Source organism: Daphnia carinata, chromosome 1, assembly GCF_022539665.2.
Source record: "Daphnia carinata strain CSIRO-1 chromosome 1, CSIRO_AGI_Dcar_HiC_V3, whole genome shotgun sequence".
Classification (NCBI taxonomy): Eukaryota; Metazoa; Arthropoda; class Branchiopoda; order Diplostraca; family Daphniidae; genus Daphnia; species Daphnia carinata.
The window spans coordinates 6,129,377-6,147,836 of record NC_081331.1 but is presented as its reverse complement, the minus strand read 5'-3'; the positions used below and the strand labels follow the sequence as shown (position 1 = coordinate 6,147,836).

Sequence of the window (18,460 nt, the reverse complement as noted above, 5' to 3'; positions counted from 1 at the left end):
TTTGAACGCGCTTCATTTTTTTTGCCTTTTATCCAATCCGTAAACATTAAGAAACACGAGTATGTTTTTTTTAAAATTATTATTTCACTTTCACCCGACCACTAGAAATCGTGTAGGCTTTTCGCCGTTCATATACCAACGCAATTTCCACGAATGTATTTGCAAAGTGGCTGCGCTAACGTCGTCATTGGCGGATCGATCGTGCATACGAAATTCATTGATTTCTACAAAGCGCAAATGAAGCAAAAGAAAACATGTTGATCAAACAACAGAGTCTTTACACACACGTACAAAGTTGCTTGATGTTAAAATATATATATATATATATATATAGGGGGCTTATAGTTTTCTTCTATAGCATTTGTCGTGTTTGACATGCTATCCGGCTCGGGAAATATCCCTGTTTTATCCGCCGCTTCCTTTCCCTTAATCGATAAAAGCCTCACGTTGCGAATAGGCCTCGCTATAATGTCCGCTATATACGGCGAAGAGATCTTCCATCCCGCCGGTTCGGGCTTTTGCCCCGCTCAACTGTCGCTCATCAAGGACACACACATTTTTTTTTTTTTCTTGTTTTTCTCATATTACAAATGAATCCAATCGTTGTGATGTAGCCGCTTCTCGGCATACAGAAGAGCCGCGAGCTGATTTGAATATTCTCACCATCAACGTGTTTGACCTGATTATACAGGCGGCGCACCTCTCGCGCAGCTGACGATCAACCTTTTGTTGTTGTTTTTTTAGGTGGACTGAGCGTCTCCTAAGGCGCGAAATTTTGAAAATAACGTGGCGTGGGTTTGTGGCTGTTAAAATTGTTACAGTTTTCTTTTATTACACGGCTCTTTTTTTCTTTTTTTTTTCATCGCGTAATTACGAAATTGACGTTGTAATCATTTTTATTGGGCGGATGAGTTGCTCGCGTCGGCCGAATGGGGGCAGAATTTCCGTCTCACCTCGATCAGCGAGACTAATGAGCCCCCGATTCACGTTGTTCTCTCTCACCTGATGGTCGGTTATTGCCATTTTTGTTGTTCTTCTCCCCACGAACCAGTAAATGGGGGGTCTGCATCCAAGGTACGCAGAGTACGCAATGGTATCATGTTGTGCTTTAAACAAAAACGCGGGTTTCCTCGTACGCGCACGCGGCCGAAACGGCAGGTCAAACACCTGACTCACCAAAAATTTAGTTGGAAGAATAAGTTTTGTCATCGACGTAGATGTCACTACGTGTTGTATATATTGCGAAGTCGAGAGAACTGTCGTTACTTGTCGCAACGAAACCTGACGAAAAACTTACAAAAAAAACAAGAAGAGAAAGCAAAGAAACAAATGGACGAGGGGTTTGAGACTCAGCCAGCGCTGAAGATGCGTAAGAAATAAAATAAATAAAAAACAACGACAAGGAGAGAAAAAGGAGGAAAAAAAAAGAGGAACGTTGGCCTCATTTTTTTTTTTTTTTTTTTACCGGGGCTGCTGGTTATATAGTATGTCTATATAGCAGCAGTTTTCTTCGACCCAGTGAGAGAGAGAGTTTGATGGAGAAAGCGTTGACCTCGTTACCGGAGCTGCGGACCTGTTTTCGTTTTGTTTTCTTTCTTTCTTCTTCTTCTTCTTCTTTTTCATTCTCCTTTTTTTCTTTTTGCCTTCTTCTTCTTTGATAGTTGGGCTACCCTGGGTAAAAGAAGAAGGGAGAAAATATAAAAAAAAGAAGTTTTGCGCTTAAGACACATTTTCACCTCCCCTCTTTCCGTCTCTCCTTTTTCTTTTTTATCTCATCATAGTTTAGTCGACTCGGGAATTCCGGCCAGTGCGGGCGCTGGTACAAGTTTTTCTATCCCTTTATAAAAAAAAAAAGAAAATATTATATTTTCATGCCCTTTGATCTGGAGCTGTATATATCTCTTGTTCCACCTTTTTTTTTATCTTTCTTAAACCTCCGGCCGTCGTGGAGGTTACATCCTCAGCCACCGCACAGCAACATTACAGTTTCAATTCTTGAGTGTGTATGTGTGTGTCTGTGTGTGTGTGTTGTGTGCAACAGTGCGACGTCCATCTTACGTCCTTTGATATCGAAGCACGTTTGTTGTTGGGATTCGAACTCGTTGACAGGTGTAATTGAATTGTGAATTGATTTGAAAAACAAAACAAAAATTCAATGGATTACATCGTGCGGAATCTGTACAGGCCTACCGGCATCCTCATCAGCCTAGTTTTAGTTTCGATCCGGCAGCCCGTAGTCATAGCTCGTTCTCAAGTGAATGTTGCTCCCTACGCCTCCGGTACATGCCCGCTTTTTCTTATTTCTTATTATAATTTTTTTTTTTGTTCAAAAAAAAAAACAAAAAAACAAACGTGTTGTTATATTTTTCAAAACACCTCCGGCTTTTGTAAGGTTCTGTGTGACTGGAACGTGATTTGATTTTGATTTTTGAAGGGGGAAGTGGACTTCAATTTAAATTTTTTTATTTTTATTTTACCTGGACGTATAGGACGGGCGGGCCCGTTCGAGGCTTGTTTGAATGTCACCAGCGGAGAAGAGGGCCGGTGCATGTTTGCTATGGTAATTTCGTTTTTTTTTTTTTTCTTGTATTCTCCCCTTTTTTTCCTTGTTTGACGGCTTGACATCCATCTAATCCAACACCTTAGCCAAGGCGCTAGCGTGTCACCAATTTGACACGACCGCGCTCGATGTTGTACCTCACCCCTTTGAAAATGTATATATAAAAAAAAAAAAAAAATTCAGCTGCTTGTGTATTTATTTATTTATTATTTTCTTCCTTTTTTAAAAATTCTTGTGTTCCAGGATTGTTTCCGCGCCAGAGGACGACACGTTGGCATCTGCACGAAAGGTTTTTACTTTGGCTCGTGTTGCTCGTTGCCGACCTATTCATCATCGACTGCCGATCCACCACGTCCTGAGCGGCCAACGCCAACGCCACCGCGTCCTGAGCGGCCAACGCCAACGCCACCGCCGCTGTCAGCCGTCCAATCGCCGGCGATGCCGCGTCCGCCGCCTCCGCTGCCGTTGACATCATCCGACACGCTGCCTCGGGTGCCAATCGTTTTCGAGAGCAACGATATTGACGGCCCCGCGGCATCACCTTTCGATCCGCTTGACTTGAGCTTTTGGCCCGACCTGCTGGCCGACATCTACGGCCTCAAGCCACAGCCGATTGCAACGCACAAATTCCCCTATTCGACCTTTCACGCGCCGGCCATCAACGCCAATGGTAATAACGATAGCGCAAGTAGTTCGGTGAAAGCGGACGTGAACGTAACGACATCCACGACTCCGTCTACTGTAAAGACGACTTTAAAGACGACTGTAACGACGACCATGACTTCTACCGCTACTACTGCCACCACTTTCAGCTGTTAGTTGTCATGACTGTTATGTTATTATTATTATTATTTTTTTAATATTTAAAATCCCCAAACGTTGGGAGGGAATTATAGAATTTCAATTTGAGTTTTAGCGTCAATATATTTCTTTTTGCTGTTTGACAGCAACAGAGAGCTCGTCTTCCAATGGGACGACGATGGCGATGGGATTGATGAAACCCAATGTCACCGTCATCTACGCCAACGCCACAGTTCCAGTCGAAAGCGAAGCTCCCTGGGTAGTTCCTGTCGAGAGCTGGCTCGAGGAGGCGGTTGAAGAACCCACGACATCGATCCCGACAACATCATCGACCACTGGGAGACCCACGTCAACGCCACTACCCAATGTTACATCATCGACAACGACGTCGACACCGACGACTTCGCAAACTGTGGCGATCGCCGACGAACGTAACACGACTTTTGCTTTTATTCCGCCGTCCGTCCCGGCCTCCTCATCGGGAATGCAACGCCATGGAAGCGTTGAAGCAGGTAACAACCGAAATAAAAATTCTGATGTTGTTCATACCGGCCAAAAGATGGCGCGGACTGCTATTTTCACCTGTAATAATCACACTCTTCATTTTTTATTTATTTATTTATGTATCCATGTGTGTGCGTGTGCGTGTGTTAAAACGCTATCAAGTTTGTGGCAAGCCCGTCTACAGATGGCCTAAAATCGTTTCGGGAGAGAATGCTCGGCTTGGCCAATGGCCGTGGCAGGTAAAAAAAAAAAGCACAAAACATTTATTTAAGCTTAAAACTTAAAATAATGTCGACAACATTTTCTTCCAGGTGACGCTACAAGAAAAGACGAGACGTGGATATTACCATAAGTGTGGCGCTTCTCTTTTATCCAAAGACTGGGTCCTCACCGCAGCGCATTGCCTTAGCAAGTAAATTCATATTTATCGTTTTCACGTTCATTTCGTCCGCGAAAAGAGTTAACACCTCCACGTTCTATTTTTTATTTTTTTTTTTTTTTTTGCGTTTTATTGCGGTTCTCCATTAAACCAGCGTCCAGCCAGAAAGCCTCTTGGTTCGAATGGGCGGCATCGATTTCGCCAGCGTCGAAGACAAATGGATAGAGAGCCGGGTGCAGCTCTTTCCTCACCCGCAATTCAATATTCAAACGCAACAGAACGATATTGCCCTACTGAAGCTTCTCACGCCGCTCGTTGCATACCAATCGAGTACGTTGCCCATCTGCTTGCCGGACAAGGATATGGAATTCGATGGTGCCCAGTCGTTCGTCTCCGGTTGGGGCAAACTTGGCGAAAGTAATTCTTTTGATTTACTTTGAACAATGCGAATGTTTGCTGATTTTGAATGTGTTCCTGTTGTTTTCAGAGAGCCCGATTTCGACGCGGCTGCAGTACGTCGGCGTGCCCATCATTAACAATACGGAATGCCAGAAGATCTACCAACCGATTCATAAACAAATTGACCGGCAATCGATTTGCGCCGGTTATGCGGAAGGCCTGAAAGATTCGTGCGAAGTGAGTATTGATCAATAAACAACCGCAATCTTTTTAGACGATGAAACAAGAGGCTAAAACGCTTTCAAGAAAAGAAGGGGAGGTATCTCTAACCCATATGGCGTAGTATTTTTTTTTTTTTTTTAGCTCAGAAAGAAGAGAATAGAAGGCACTAGTGATAGTGACGGTCGTTTCTGTTGGTATTTTAACAATCGCCCTTCCACAGCCGGATGATTTTGTTCCCAACACATTCATTTGTTTCGTTGTCTTGTGTGCGAGTTTTCTTTTAACTTCAGTTGGCCATACGACTGTACAACATTTGAGCTTCTTCTCTTGTTTTTCCTGGTAATTAGCAACTGTCGTTCTGTCTTCCAAACGGCCCGCATGTTTAACGAGCCATCCGTTTTCGGGATTTCCTTTTCATTTTTTTTTTTTTTTAAGGGCAAACGAAGCTCTTGGCCTTGATACGCCAAACGCGTGAGCCAGAAAGAAACCAAAAAAAAAAACGATGGAAAATGTTTGTGTTTTATCTGGCCGACCTTGTCACGAATGACACCTGCTAGTTCCCTGACCTTTGATTTTTAACGTTTCACGCTCCGCGAATTTAAACGCGCTTTTGTACCATTTTTCCCCGCTTTTAAAAAACGGCCGGTGCGGATGGATATGACCGTATCAACTCGGCGGTTATACCACACACACACACACATAGAGAGAGAGTTGATTGTTGCACCGAGAAAATACCCGCGTTAATGACATTGTCAACCTTGAAAAGAAATAAACGGAGCGATTGGTGAGGGACGATGTTGAGCAAGGGCTTTTTCTCACGTTTATCCCGCCACAAGTTGTTCGAATGGGGGATACAACAACATCGCATCCGTCACGCTCATCTTTATTTCTAAATTTACCCATTAAATTCTAATCCTTTTGTTTTTTTTATCGCAAATTTAGGGTGACAGTGGCGGACCGATGATGGTCTTCAAACGCGGACGTTGGGTGCTGGCCGGCGTCATTAGTTGGGGCGTCGGCTGCGCCCGTCCCAACCAGCCGGGAGTTTCGACCCGCGTCACCGAATATCTCGACTGGATCCAAACAACGTTGAACGGCAATTCGTTGCCTGTCACGTGAGAGCCGAGTTTCAAAAAAAAAACTCGGAAGGAAGAACGACGAAGATAATCAAAGTAAAAGAGACCCCTATCAATGATACACACACATATATATAATGTTATTTACGTCTTAATGAACGCTATCTACGTGAATGGTCATTTTTCAATGCAATGTGCTCTTTGGGATGGTGAAACGCTGTTATGTACGCCAACGTTTGTGGCGTTATATAGAGTTACGGTACAACGTGATTGTGTGCGCAAGGTGCGTGTTGTATGTGTGCGTTGGTGTGTCTCGGAAATGTTGTACATAGATACTGTAATCGGTGGGATAAACACGCAAATGAAACGTTAGACGTTTTCGGGTGTCGGACGGATCGGAAATATACGAGATAGATAGAGAGAGAGAGAGACAAACTGCCGTTAGTGGGCTATTTTTCATTGGAAAATGTGCTTATTATTTGATTCTATTTTCATTGGAAAAAAATGGTCTTCAATGGGATGGCCGAAACTCTTTTCAGCACTGGATGGCTTCGTTTTTGCACTGTAATCGGCTTTAGTCCCATTCGGACTTGTTTGAATTCAAACGGCATGCTGTTTATCGACCATGTTCCATCAAACCGTTTCATATGAATATAGCAGTACATTATAAGTGGACACGATCTCCTCCTTTTGTTCAATTGTGGACTTGAGCTACTTTAAATGCCATACAAAGTCTATTTGAAGATCATTAAATTCCCCCTTCCATTCGACTGTATCAGTTACTATTATTAGCCTTTTTTTACTATTATTATTATCACATTCTAACAATGTCAACTAACTGTTCAATGTGAAAAAAAAAAAATAAAAAAAATGCATAGCAGTTGGTGGGCCGAACGAGATGAACGAGATGTATTCAGCCACCATTGCCAACTGGCGCCGTGGGTAAAGCAATCAACAGCTATACGTTTAAAGTGAAAAAAAAAAAATAAATAACGCGTGATATTAACGTTTCGTGAAGTTTTCTCGAAACTGGCCAAATCGGGCTCTCTTTGTTGTGGTGTTTACAGCTCGAAAAAAAAAAAAGATTCCGCCCGACCCCGTTATTCTTCAAGAATTATGGACCTAGAAATCCAATCAATCCGCGCTTGCCAGTCACACAGAAAGCTCTCGCGGCACTAGCTCCGTTCCCATCGTTTCATTGAAACTGTCATCGTCCAGGCCAAGAAAATGCAAAAGCAAAGCGACACTCGGGACGATTGTGAATTGTGATAAAGGTAGAAAAATAAAACAAACCCGTAGATGGGAAGGTGGCTTTTCTGAATTGTCACTCGATGTACCGTTAAAGACAATTGAGAGACAACGTAGAAACGACATCGAGGAAGTGGCCGTAGCAAAAGTTAAAATGGCTTGCTGTGTGTGTGAAAAGCCCTGCAACCGTTTGTCACTGTCCAACCACGTCTTGTGTTCTTAACGAATTTTTTTGTTTTGTTGCTGGGAACAAAAATATCTTTTCGAAATTGGATATTCAAATCTCGTTCTTTGAGTTCGTAACGAAGCTGAAACATGTGCATCGTTTTAAAACGATTTGCATATGGGAAATGTCGTTGTACTTGTTATTCCAGGGGCAACAGAAATCGAAGCGAGTCTTAATTTCCTGCTTCCTGGTCAATATGTCTTTGGTCGTCCGTGGCAACGTTTAGCAAAAATCAGACAGCAAAGGCCGGGTTTTAAAAATTTATTTAATTTTTCCTTTAAAAAAAAAAAAGAGATTTAATTTGAAATGCGAAGGCAAAATACTCCCAACAGATGGGCTGTGGATAGCCTTAGCGCTCCAGTGGGTTCCACCAGCAGTCCAGCAGCGGAGGTGTACAACGGCCAAAAAAATTAAAGTCATTCTACAGTCGCAAACGTCTCATTTAAAAGCGGTAGATTAACAATCTTTTAAACTTTTTTCGTACTTTATTGCGGCTTATAAGTCGTGCGAGGACATCAACACCCTTTGAAACAGCAAACTGAAAATTTATGATAGAAAACAAAGGAGAAAAACAAATGTTTAAATTCCTTTGCAAAGGTCGATATCCTGTACGGAGTGTGGGTATTTTAACTTGCGTCATGCCAGATGGAGAATGACAAGAAAAACAAAACAATTACATCACTTATTCGCAATTTGAATTTCACCGATGTTTGCAAAATGTGGGCTCGAAAAAACTTGAAATCGTTTGATGAATTGTTTAATAAAAAAAAAAACCTAAAATGAATGAGGACATAATCATATTGAACTACTTTAGGTTTCTCTCAATACCGGAACAAAAAGAACGACGTAACCGCGTAATGGAGAATCCTTCCGATTTCGCAACACAATGGCCGTTTTCTCTAGATTTTGTTTGCAGACAGCTCATTTTTTATTGTTATTTGCTATTTGTCTGTTTAGCATCAATGCGCTTCCGTCGCCTTTGGTGAATCGCGATGATGAGAACTGCCTTCACTTTGAAAAAAAAAAAAAAAAAAGCCCGTTCCGCGCCGTTGCATTTTCTCCGCTCGCATTCCTCGAGAAGCGACGCCTCCCATCGCGAAAAGAAAGAAAAAGGTTTAATAAACTAAAGAAAAAAAAAATGGAGAAGAGAGAAAGAAAAGAAAGGAATGAAGAAGAAGAAGAGACAAATCGCTACCCGGGGGGGGGGGGGGGGGGGGGGGGGCTTTGCCGAATCGTTGGAAGAAACTCCACCTGTCGGCCAGGTAAGAGCTGTACCTGGAAAATCAGACTCCTAGTACATACTGGCAAGCGGACGAACCGCTCGGCTTTACCAGTCAGTGTCCAGCTACGGACCGGTGGAGACACGTTCTCTTCTACTTCCCTTTACCCCACATTTTTTTTCCTTTTGATTTTTTCTTCTTGCCAAAAAAAAAAAAAGCTTTTTCAACTTGTTCTTCCATTTCCGGCTCTTCCCTGAAATTTTTGTTTTTTTTTCGTTGGAAGTTCAAGAGAAATTTCGAATATCCTTATTTTCAAACTACGCTCCGGGCCGCGGATGGATCGACAGTCAATACAAAAGTGATCGAGCCAAGTTGGATACGTTTGTTGATCCGGCTCCTCCTTTCATTTATAAGTCTCCTACTTCAACCGACTGGTGAGCCCTGGTGTTGCCGGAAACGACCTGATTGAACTTTGGTCACGCCAAAAAAAGAAAAGAAAGAAAAAGGGCCTGACCACTCGAAGAACTTGCATCATCCACGCACACACACGAGCTGGCCAGCGTATCCAAAATTCCAGGGTGAGTGAACTCTGTCCAGTGCACCCAAGTTGTATAGTAGCATCCAAACACACACACACACACACTGAAAGGCGGACGCCAGCTGCATGTGACTTTTCTTTTTCTTTCTTTTTGTGTGCGTTCATTTGTCTTTTTTCGTTCGTCTTTTTACTGTCGTCGCTGATGGGGTAGACGCTCTGTTCGTTTTTTATTTTCAATGGCGTCGCATGAATTCACGTTTAGAATGTTGTACACGTCCAGTGCCTTCGTCACCATCTTTCCTTCCGGCTCTTCTTTGCTCTTTTTTTTTTTTTTTTTTTTTTTTTAAAAAAGAAAAATATTCCGGATAAGAGGATCTTTCAGGCTTCGATTCGCATTCAATGATCCGCGTAGTACCCGGACCATTGGCCAGCAAGTTTAAAAAAGATTCCCTTTCGTGTGTTGTTCACGTATTTTTGACGAGGGGCCATCATTTTCGCGAGGCCATCGTATGTACAAAAAAAAAAAAAATTCACGTTTATTGTGGTTATGTTTTTGTCACGACGTTTGCAAGGTGCAAGATTGGGCACTTTGGTCACGGAAGTTAAAGAAGAGGTGTGTACGCGTGGGCGTGTAGTGATTTGAACGAACAAAAGAGTGACCGCCAAAAAATATGAAAATAAATTTCAAAAAAAAAAGGGACGAACGGATCATCATCGAGAATAGATTGCGCGCATCATCCGTAAGCCATTGTAAAATCAGAATAGCGAGAAAACACCACCATCGGTACACAAACGCACGCACTTGAGAGATAAACCACAACTAATTTTCAAGGTTGAGAACAGCAAAGATGTTGGTTTCTTCTTTTTCAAAAGAAGCGTCGACGTCGTCGTGGCCGCCCCACGTCTGTTCTCAGTTTTTTTTGTTAGTGGTGTACATTTAAAAAAGAAAGAAAACTTATGTTTTTGCTGTGCGTGTGAAAACGGTGCGGACATCGACCGGGGAGCGGGAGTAGTACCCTCCCGGACTCTTGCGCCTCCAGCTGTCCCTCTTTTCTTTTCTTTTTGGACTGTCGTGATTTTTTTTTTTTTATTAGACAATCTTCTTTCTGCATTTCATTTTTCTTCATTTCTTCCGACACACTCACGTTTCACTTTAACTCATTTGAAAGTGCGAGCGAGACGAATCTTTAAATGAAGAGGTCGTGTACGCGACATTCGAGCGTGAACATCACTGACGGAGAGCCTCGAAAATCCGGGTTTAAAAAAAAAATTAAACACTTTATCATTGTTAGTGTTATTTTATTTTTCTTTGTATACAAATAGAAGCCAGAGGAACAGACACCTTTTTTTTTATTCAGCGGGGGGTAAGAGTGGGAAATGTTATTGTTCTTCTCGTATAATAAAGATGTGTCAACACGCTGCCAAAACGTAACAGAAATTTATGAAAACAAAATACTGACCTTTTCTTTGTCAAAACATAATTGTGTCCGGGAACTGGAATGGTTGGCTATATTGCGTTATAACTGACACATATAGCAGTGGAACGGACCAAACGGGGAGAGAGGGCCGGACGTGAGAAACGAAAGGGTTCCGTTGGGTTGGACAGCTCGCGCAATGCCTTTTACAGTGTTGAACTACTCGTTTAGACTCAAATCTTTGATTTTTAGACTGAATTGGCATACATTTTTATTTGAAAACCAGTTTCATTTTGAACGTCTTCAATCAACGTGTTCGTCGTGAATTTTTGGATTTCAAATATTTGTTTTGCTTTTTTTTTTCTGTGTCAATCCAGGAACAAAAGTTGGAGATTGCAAATATACCTTTGATCAGAATAAGCCATTCAAACCGGTTCGAAAGCACACACAATGATGGCGTCTGTGCGGTGGTGCGTTTTGGTGACAGTGACCCTGAATTGGCTCACGATCACGCCGTTGAACGCGGGGCCCGTATCAATCAACCCGGCAAGTAAGTCAAACATTTCTTTTCTTTTTTCTTCTCTGCCTTACCGTAAAATGATCACGTATTTAGCTGACGGCGGGTGGGTAAGAAAAAATAAAACAGATCGTGATGTGTAGTGTCAATCAAACAACGATGCGGTCTGCATTGGGGAAAAAATAGCCGGCCGCAAAGTAGCGTGTCCTCGGTGTCGTGCAAAACAATTGAGGCTGACCTGGAAATGTCTGACTTCATTTTTATGTTTTCGTAATCATTCGACTTATTCGGCTGTGGAAACACGGAAAAAAAGATAAGAGAGAAACTCGTTGAATGAGCGCTTCTTTAAAAAAATGTATAACAAACCAATTTGAAAACGTTGACGTTAGGGCAATTACGTACCGTCTACTGATACGTAAAGAAGCTATAGATAATAATGTACTGTATCAAAATGTATAGAGCTGGTTCAATTGAGGTCATTCCAAAACAAGAAAGAAGCCCTAAAGTGCCTTATTTTCTTGCCGCTGACATTATGTGTGTTATGCGTTCCAGAGCGGTACATGCATAAAAATCTATACAATGGTCTCCCCTCCCGCGTCGCACCGGTATTTAAAAAAAAAAAGAAAAAAACCAAATTCTAACGGTACGTCTCTTTCTCTCTCTCTCTCTCTCTCTTTTTTTCTTTTTTTCGTGGTTTTTTTTTTGTATATATATGAACCCTAACTCCTTTTTGTATACGTATCCGTCTATGTCGGGGACGGGTGTTCGACAGTTTGACAACACTGGCGTTGCCGGAAAAAAAAAAACCCAGAATTCCTTTTTATTTCGCCATTTTTAGTTGAGTTCAGAGAGTGACGACGTCATAGGGTCGTGAAGAAATTTTTTTATTTCGTCAAGTCGGATGTGTAAAGGTGAAAATAATCAGCGCGCTAAACGAGGCCGGAAGATGACGGTACTCTCTCTCATTATTATTCACGTATTTATGGATGAGTGGAGAGAGAAAGAGAAAGAAAAGAAGAGAAGATGTGTTGCAAGAGTACCACACGTCGTGCTACAGCTGATAAGAACTAAAAGACAACCTCGTGGGGGTACCGTTAGAACTTTCGGCTGAGTGGCTGGAGAAAGAAAACGTGACGACAGGACGAGCTAACAATTCGTGCATGGAAAATGACCTGTTCGTTACATGCCGGGGACTTCTAATAGTAATGTTCTTCTCATTATTTTTTTTTTAGAATAGGAAAGAAAAAAATAATAATAATTGAACTCTATATGCTTTCGTGCTACTGATGGTTGCATAATGATGATGGAGCGAAACATTATCCCTCGTTCAAACCGACGCCTTTACGATGTCATTTTTCTTCAGTTCACGCTAGTCCTCCATTTCACTTCCAGTTTTAGCTCTTTTTCTCTTGTTTTTGTGGGGTTTTTTTTTTTTGCCTATGCCAATGAGAAGCTCATCGTTAGCGGCTTCTACTTTTTTTTTTATGTTTTGACCTTCCACCTTGACTTTGCGTCGTGGAATTCCGGACTCCTACGGGCTCCATAAGCAGAAAAAAGGGAAAAGATTTTCTTTTTGTTTTCGTTCATATATTGAATTGCTGCTGCTGTGTTTTTTTTTTTGTTTGTTTTTTTTTGGCTTGTCTAGTCATCAAAAATTATCCCCCCACCTTTTGTTCTCTTTCGCCTCAAGTTGCGTTTGAAATACCGTCTTTCTTTTTTTTTTTTTTTTTTATTTTTCGCCCGACAACCTGTGGGGAGAGACTGGATAGGCTGAGGTTATTGAACTTTGCGCGCTGTGTGTAGGCAAGACGTTTTGATGAGAAGGGCACCTGAAGCGCGAGAATTTTTCTTTACCTGTCGTCATGTGGCTGTTGACGGTGTCGACCTTTATCTTTTTTCTCATTTCACTTTTTGTTATATTTTTTCGTTTCTTTCGAAGAAAAACAAACTGGAACGTGCCAGCCAAATTCAGGAACACTCGACACGTCCTGGGAAAAATGAAAAGACGTTAACATTTTGTTGGGTTTCCCCCCCCCCCCTTAAATAAAATATTTAAACCGCATTTTTGATGTCAGTAAGTGGGAAGACCATTTCTCCTTTGGTTTTTAGCCATGGCGACACGAGAAGGAAGGAGAACGAATGAATAAAAGAAGAACGAGGCGTTACGGAAGAGAAAACAGACGAATATTTTTTTTTTTTGCAGCCGACTTCCGTGTATGTGTGTCTGACGTAAATTGATGAACAATCGAGGTCGAGCCGAAATGGCGATGGGAAATTATGTAATTGCGAAACAGGGAAATCAAGGAACTTGGAAGGGACTTTATTTTTATTATTATTTTTTTTTCACCCATTGCGTGATGCGGAGGCGATTGCAACACGCGCGACTCCACCCGAATGACCGGTGACCAAGTGACCCACATGCCGCACCTCATTACGCATTCGATCAGCCAAAGAAAAATAAGAAGAAGTTTTGGACTTGAATTTAGAATTCTTGTTTTTTTTTTTGCGAGCTCACACATACGAAAAAGGCCATCGGCGAGTGGGGGGAATAAATGGGAAAACGGTGAATCACCTGAACGTCTTTCAGAGCTCCGAGGGGAAAATCTCAAAGAAGTTGATGTCGAAAGAAAGAAGGAGGGTCGAATAATTTAATGCCAACACACACACACACACACACACTGGGAAAAAAGAAAAAAGAAAGAAACGGGAGGCAATGACCAAGTCAAGGCCAATAGCAGGTCAAAAAGAAAACGGCCTTAACGGTACCTGACGATAACGTGGGCTGGCCACACAAACGCGCAGCCTCTTGAACGTAGAAAAAAAAAAAGAAGGGCGTTACCCGATTTCTACGAATGCGCCATTTGCAGACGTTTTGATTAAAAATAAATTCATTTTTCAAATGATTAAAACATTAAAATAATTCTTTATCTTGTATTTTTCAATTTAGTTTCGCCGTTCGGCAGGAACATCCGACCCATCACCTGTAAATCTCGAACAGGTCAACTGGGCACTTGCATGTTCGCTATGGATTGCACGCGCATGAACGGCCAGCATTTGGGCACGTGCATCGATCGATTTTATTTCGGCTCGTGTTGCGCACCTTCCGATGCTGTGCCCTTCCATTCGACCACAACGACCGAAGCTTTCAACGGCGCAAACGATATCGGCTTTTCCACAACGTCTCCGTTGGCACCCGCCTCGCCCTTGACGACGCTCCTCATGTCCATCACGTCGCAACATCCGAACGTTTTGAACGAGTTGCCCTCGACGACACCCGCAGTTCCCACGTTGGGCATCACCGCGACTTCGTCTGCTCCGGTAACTACCGCATCAACAAGTGGCCCGACATTGGCCGAAATTTTGGCTTCCACGCCGCTGTCCACCCTCCTTGCGAACCTGTCCGTCCCGACGACAGAAGCGGCCCTAACGACATTGCAAACATCCAGTTCGCAACAGCCCATAGGTACAGATTTGCCATCCTCACCTGTTGTTGCAGAGGCTTCCGTTACTAGTACTACCATTACCACACCCGCAATAACCACGAGTGGCACAACGACCACCGTTGTAGACACTACTGTCTCCACTTCCACACTCCCTGCTCCTACTACCATTGCGGAAATTAGCACTACTACCACCACGGCCTCACCCAGCACCAAGGTGGTGTCGTCTGCACCACCGGTAGAGATCATTGTGCAACCTGCCCTAATCCATTCAGCTGAATTAACAGCCGTTGGCAGCACGTCGGCTCCGGAAGAGCCTATTGCCACGGACACACCGCAAGGGCTCCAACAGGATGAATTCACTACTTTAGAACCTGTCACTGATTTGCCATCCGCCTCGTTAGAGCCCGGGGTAGAACTGGCGGTGGAACCCGTTGTGGCCGAGACGGACATTCCGTCCTCCACCGAGGACGAATTTATCGAACTAACCACCACCGTCGGCGTAGTAGAAGAGGCAGTGACCGATGTTGTACCGGATGTGACGGAAGAAGTCCAGGAAGATGTTGTTACATTGCCAAGTATTGTTGTTGTACCCGAAGTCCCCATTACGACGACGACGACGACGGCCCCCGCTCCGCCCGCAACCGAGTTGGTTACGAATCCGGCCACTACGAGCGCTGCTCCAACTACGGCCAGCAGTTCGTCCGTTCCGGACACGACGGTTGTATCGATAACGACGGCCGGTCCAGCAGTTGAGCCTGAAACTATTGGAACTAGCACGACGCTTGCGAGTCCAACTGTCGAGGTAGTTACTAGTACAGTGGTTAGTACTTCAACGCTACCTGTCACGTTTGCGCCATCGAGCGCGGTGGTTCCGGAGGAACAATCTACCGCTGTGCCGGAAACTTCGTCCGCTTCGACTGAAACGCCCGTTGTGGAAATCACGGCCGAACCCGTTTCCAAAGAACCCGCAACGACGACGGCTACCGTGTCGACGACCTTGGCCGAATTGAATGACACCGTCGAAGGACCAACTGTTCAATTTCAAAATTACCGCGAAGGTTCGACATCTTTTTTTTTTTTTTCAATTCAATTTCTTTTTCTATTTCATTTTTTTTTTGTTTGAAGTGTTTGGCGTCTTTAAATCTATTTTTTTTAAACTTCCATTGATTGTGTCTTAAGGAAGGGAATGAGGGACTTTGCACCTGTTGCCGGTGTTTCTTTTCGGTTTAAATGGAAAAGATTTGGAATTCAAGAGAAAAAAAAAACGGGGACTTTTTTTTTGTTACACTCAAGGTCTTAAAAAAAAAAAATGAGAAGTAAAAAACAGTAGTGTATAATTTGACGGATTTCTATTTGGGGACTGTGCCCACAGCGCCGTCGGTTCTTCTTCATCAAGTCAACCCTCCCCCCCCCCCTCCGTCTTTTTATCTTTTCTTATCCGCCTCATTTTTTTTTCTCCCCCCCATTTATATACTTTTTCAAGTTCAATGTCATGGGAATGTCGTGATTGGCCTCTTTGCTTGACTACAGAAACATAAAGGCGGAAAACATCATTGAAAACATGCTGGCCGATGTACGTGTGTGTATGTGCTAAGCATATCGTTCACGGTCTTTGATCTCTGCAAATCTATTTATTCTAGAGCGAGGAATGATAAACTTCTCTTTTGTTTCATTTTTCTAACTTAAGGGAAGTGAAAGTACCATCGATAGACCTAACCGGTAACATCGCCTTCTTATTGGTTGCTAATTTCATTTGATAGCTTCCAATTTAGTTAGAGAATTTTTATTTTTTTTTTAAATTTTATTTTCTGCACCCTACAAAATGAAACGCTTCCCTACACTTCCATGTCGCACGATTGCCTATTAAACCTCAATAGGCCAAATTTTTAATGGTAGACTTTCAACCGCAATCGTATTATAGTTGTAGTTGAACTATAAAAAAATGTTGTGGGATGCACTTGATTCGATTGTAGTTGTACAGACAACAATGTCGGTGTGTCTTTTTTGATTCTTATTAACATAACCTGTTTTTTTTTTCTCGGTACATCGATGTGGAGCAGTCTGCGGCCGGCCCAAATACCAATATCCGTCTGCCAGGATCGTCGGCGGGACGACAACTCAGTACGGCCAGTGGCCGTGGCAGGTATGGATTAAACGAGTCCAACTTTCTTTCGTTTGCGGTTTTAATTGATAGTTTGACATGAAAAATTCAAAGGTTTCGCTTCGTCAATGGAGGACGGCCACTTTCCTGCACAAATGTGGAGCCGCTTTGCTCAACGAAAACTGGGCCATCACTGCCGCTCATTGTGTCGACAAGTAAGCATTTTATTTACAACAATCAACAGTGAAAATAATAAAATTTCAATGTATTTATCTTTGCGGTCCACTTGTGCATCTTTCCCCCCCCCCCCTACAGTGTTCAACCGGATGATTTGCTATTGAGGATGGGCGAGTACGACCTAGCTACCGACGAAGAAGATTACCCTTACATCGAACGCAAAGTGCAGATCGTCGCTTCGCATCCGCAGTTCGATTCGCGTACTTTTGAATACGATCTAGCCCTGCTGCGTTTCTACGATCCGGTTCGATTCCAGCCCAACATTGTTCCCATTTGCTTACCTCCACCGAGTGAAGTCGATTTCGTTGGCAGAACGGCCTACGTCACTGGATGGGGACGTCTATACGAAGGTACGTATTTTTTTTCCTTATTTCTAAAAAAAATGGGGATACAGACGATTCAAAAACGATTGTTTGATGTTTAATGGATTACTTTGCCTCTTCAGATGGACCTCTACCATCAAAGATGCAGCAGGTTTCCGTACCAGTCATCAATAACACGGATTGTGAGAGCATGTATCGACGAGCAGGCTACGTCGAGCACATCCCCAACATCTTCATTTGCGCCGGATATGCCGATGGCAAAAGAGATTCTTGCGAGGTATATCCGTTCAAGACGCTTCATTTTTCAAACCCCGTGTGCAGATGATAACGAGAACGAATCTATTTTTGTTTCTTGCAATCGAACAGGGTGACAGTGGCGGACCCATGGTCATTCAAGAGGGACAGTCTTGGGTGCTGGCGGGTGTCATTTCATGGGGGATTGGGTGTGCCGAGGCCAATCAACCCGGTGTCTACACTAGGATTAGCGAATTCCGTGAATGGATCGACAAAATTATTGTTTTTTAAATGTTAACTAATGTAGGGGGAGGAAGAGATCTACACTTTTTGTTATCGCAACGTGTGTTTCAAGACAAAACAAAACTACAAAAAAAAAAAAGAAAAGAAAATGACAACAGCCAACACTAACTTCCCGTATTTAGTTAAAACAAAAATTTAATTCCATCCAGCGACAAGATGATGGAATTAATGTGACACCAGTGATGGATCGAGCCAGATATACATCCAAAACCGTTATGGCTGTTTCTCCCACTTTTTGTTTAAATTATCTGCTTTTCCAGCATTCCTTCCTGTTATTTATTTTAATTCTTTTATGATCCAGTTTCGCTCTCAAACATTCCCCACTTTTTTTTTTTTTGGTTTTGTTTCTCCTTATTCTGTTTTTTTTAGACGAGCAGGACACGAAGGAATCCAGTGGAGGGAATAACAGGAAACAGGTTATGTTGTTTCTCCTTCGTGACTACATACGACCAATTAAGGTAATCGCGAACCTGTTCGACTGATGTCCACCTAACGCCCCCAAAACACTTGTATGTAAAAATGTAGCGAATAGTGCCTTTTTTATATTTAAATTTCATCTGCTCATCTTCCTTCTCAAATCCTTCATTTTCTTTCAACTTCCCGATGCCTTATTAGTATTATTATTAAAACAAATGGTAATATTATTATGACAATAACGGTGACTACGTGTCACAATGTGTACAGACCTCGCGTGTTATGTCAGACCGCTATACT

The 18,460-nt window shown here is 42.7% G+C and overlaps 2 protein-coding genes across 3 annotated transcripts; both read left to right on the top strand.

Annotated features, from left to right (window-relative positions):
* Positions 1 to 1,826: 1,826 nt before the first annotated feature.
* On the top strand, positions 1,827 to 6,742 carry LOC130691128 (serine proteinase stubble-like). 2 transcript variants are annotated; one of them, XM_057514033.2, is made up of 9 exons: positions 1,827 to 2,279; positions 2,490 to 2,560; positions 2,804 to 3,374; positions 3,508 to 3,873; positions 4,028 to 4,104; positions 4,177 to 4,277; positions 4,399 to 4,661; positions 4,732 to 4,880; positions 5,808 to 6,742. In XM_057514033.2, the coding sequence occupies exons 1-9, from the start codon at positions 2,156 to 2,158 to the stop codon at positions 5,982 to 5,984; spliced, it is 1,899 nt and encodes a 632-aa protein (XP_057370016.1). In that variant the 5' UTR covers positions 1,827 to 2,155; the 3' UTR covers positions 5,985 to 6,742. The 2 variants fall into 2 exon arrangements, with proteins under 2 accessions (XP_057370016.1, XP_057370017.1); XM_057514034.2 differs by having other exon boundaries at positions 1,830 to 2,279; positions 2,804 to 3,230; positions 5,808 to 6,739.
* Positions 6,743 to 9,016: 2,274 nt separating this feature from the next.
* On the top strand, positions 9,017 to 18,258 carry LOC130691126 (serine proteinase stubble-like). The gene is made up of 8 exons (XM_057514031.2): positions 9,017 to 9,213; positions 10,966 to 11,138; positions 14,053 to 15,606; positions 16,609 to 16,691; positions 16,764 to 16,864; positions 16,965 to 17,236; positions 17,332 to 17,486; positions 17,576 to 18,258. The coding sequence occupies exons 2-8, from the start codon at positions 11,039 to 11,041 to the stop codon at positions 17,732 to 17,734; spliced, it is 2,424 nt and encodes an 807-aa protein (XP_057370014.1). The 5' UTR covers positions 9,017 to 9,213; positions 10,966 to 11,038; the 3' UTR covers positions 17,735 to 18,258.
* Positions 18,259 to 18,460: the final 202 nt, after the last annotated feature.

What these genes read in the sequence shown, in the direction of transcription:
- LOC130691128 (XM_057514033.2), top strand. Translation starts at nt 2,156, where the DNA reads ATGGATTACATCGTGCGGAATCTGTACAGGCCTACCGGCATCCTCATC. An exon ending in TGTTGCTCCCTACGCCTCCG is followed by an intron (nt 2,280 to 2,489) that starts GTACATGCCCGC and finishes CTGGACGTATAG; the next exon opens with GACGGGCGGGCCCGTTCGAG. An exon ending in TACTGCCACCACTTTCAGCT is followed by an intron (nt 3,375 to 3,507) that starts GTTAGTTGTCAT and finishes GCTGTTTGACAG; the next exon opens with CAACAGAGAGCTCGTCTTCC.
- LOC130691126 (XM_057514031.2), top strand. Translation starts at nt 11,039, where the DNA reads ATGATGGCGTCTGTGCGGTGGTGCGTTTTGGTGACAGTGACCCTGAAT. An exon ending in GCCGCTCATTGTGTCGACAA is followed by an intron (nt 16,865 to 16,964) that starts GTAAGCATTTTA and finishes CCCCCCCTACAG; the next exon opens with TGTTCAACCGGATGATTTGC. An exon ending in GCAAAAGAGATTCTTGCGAG is followed by an intron (nt 17,487 to 17,575) that starts GTATATCCGTTC and finishes GCAATCGAACAG; the next exon opens with GGTGACAGTGGCGGACCCAT.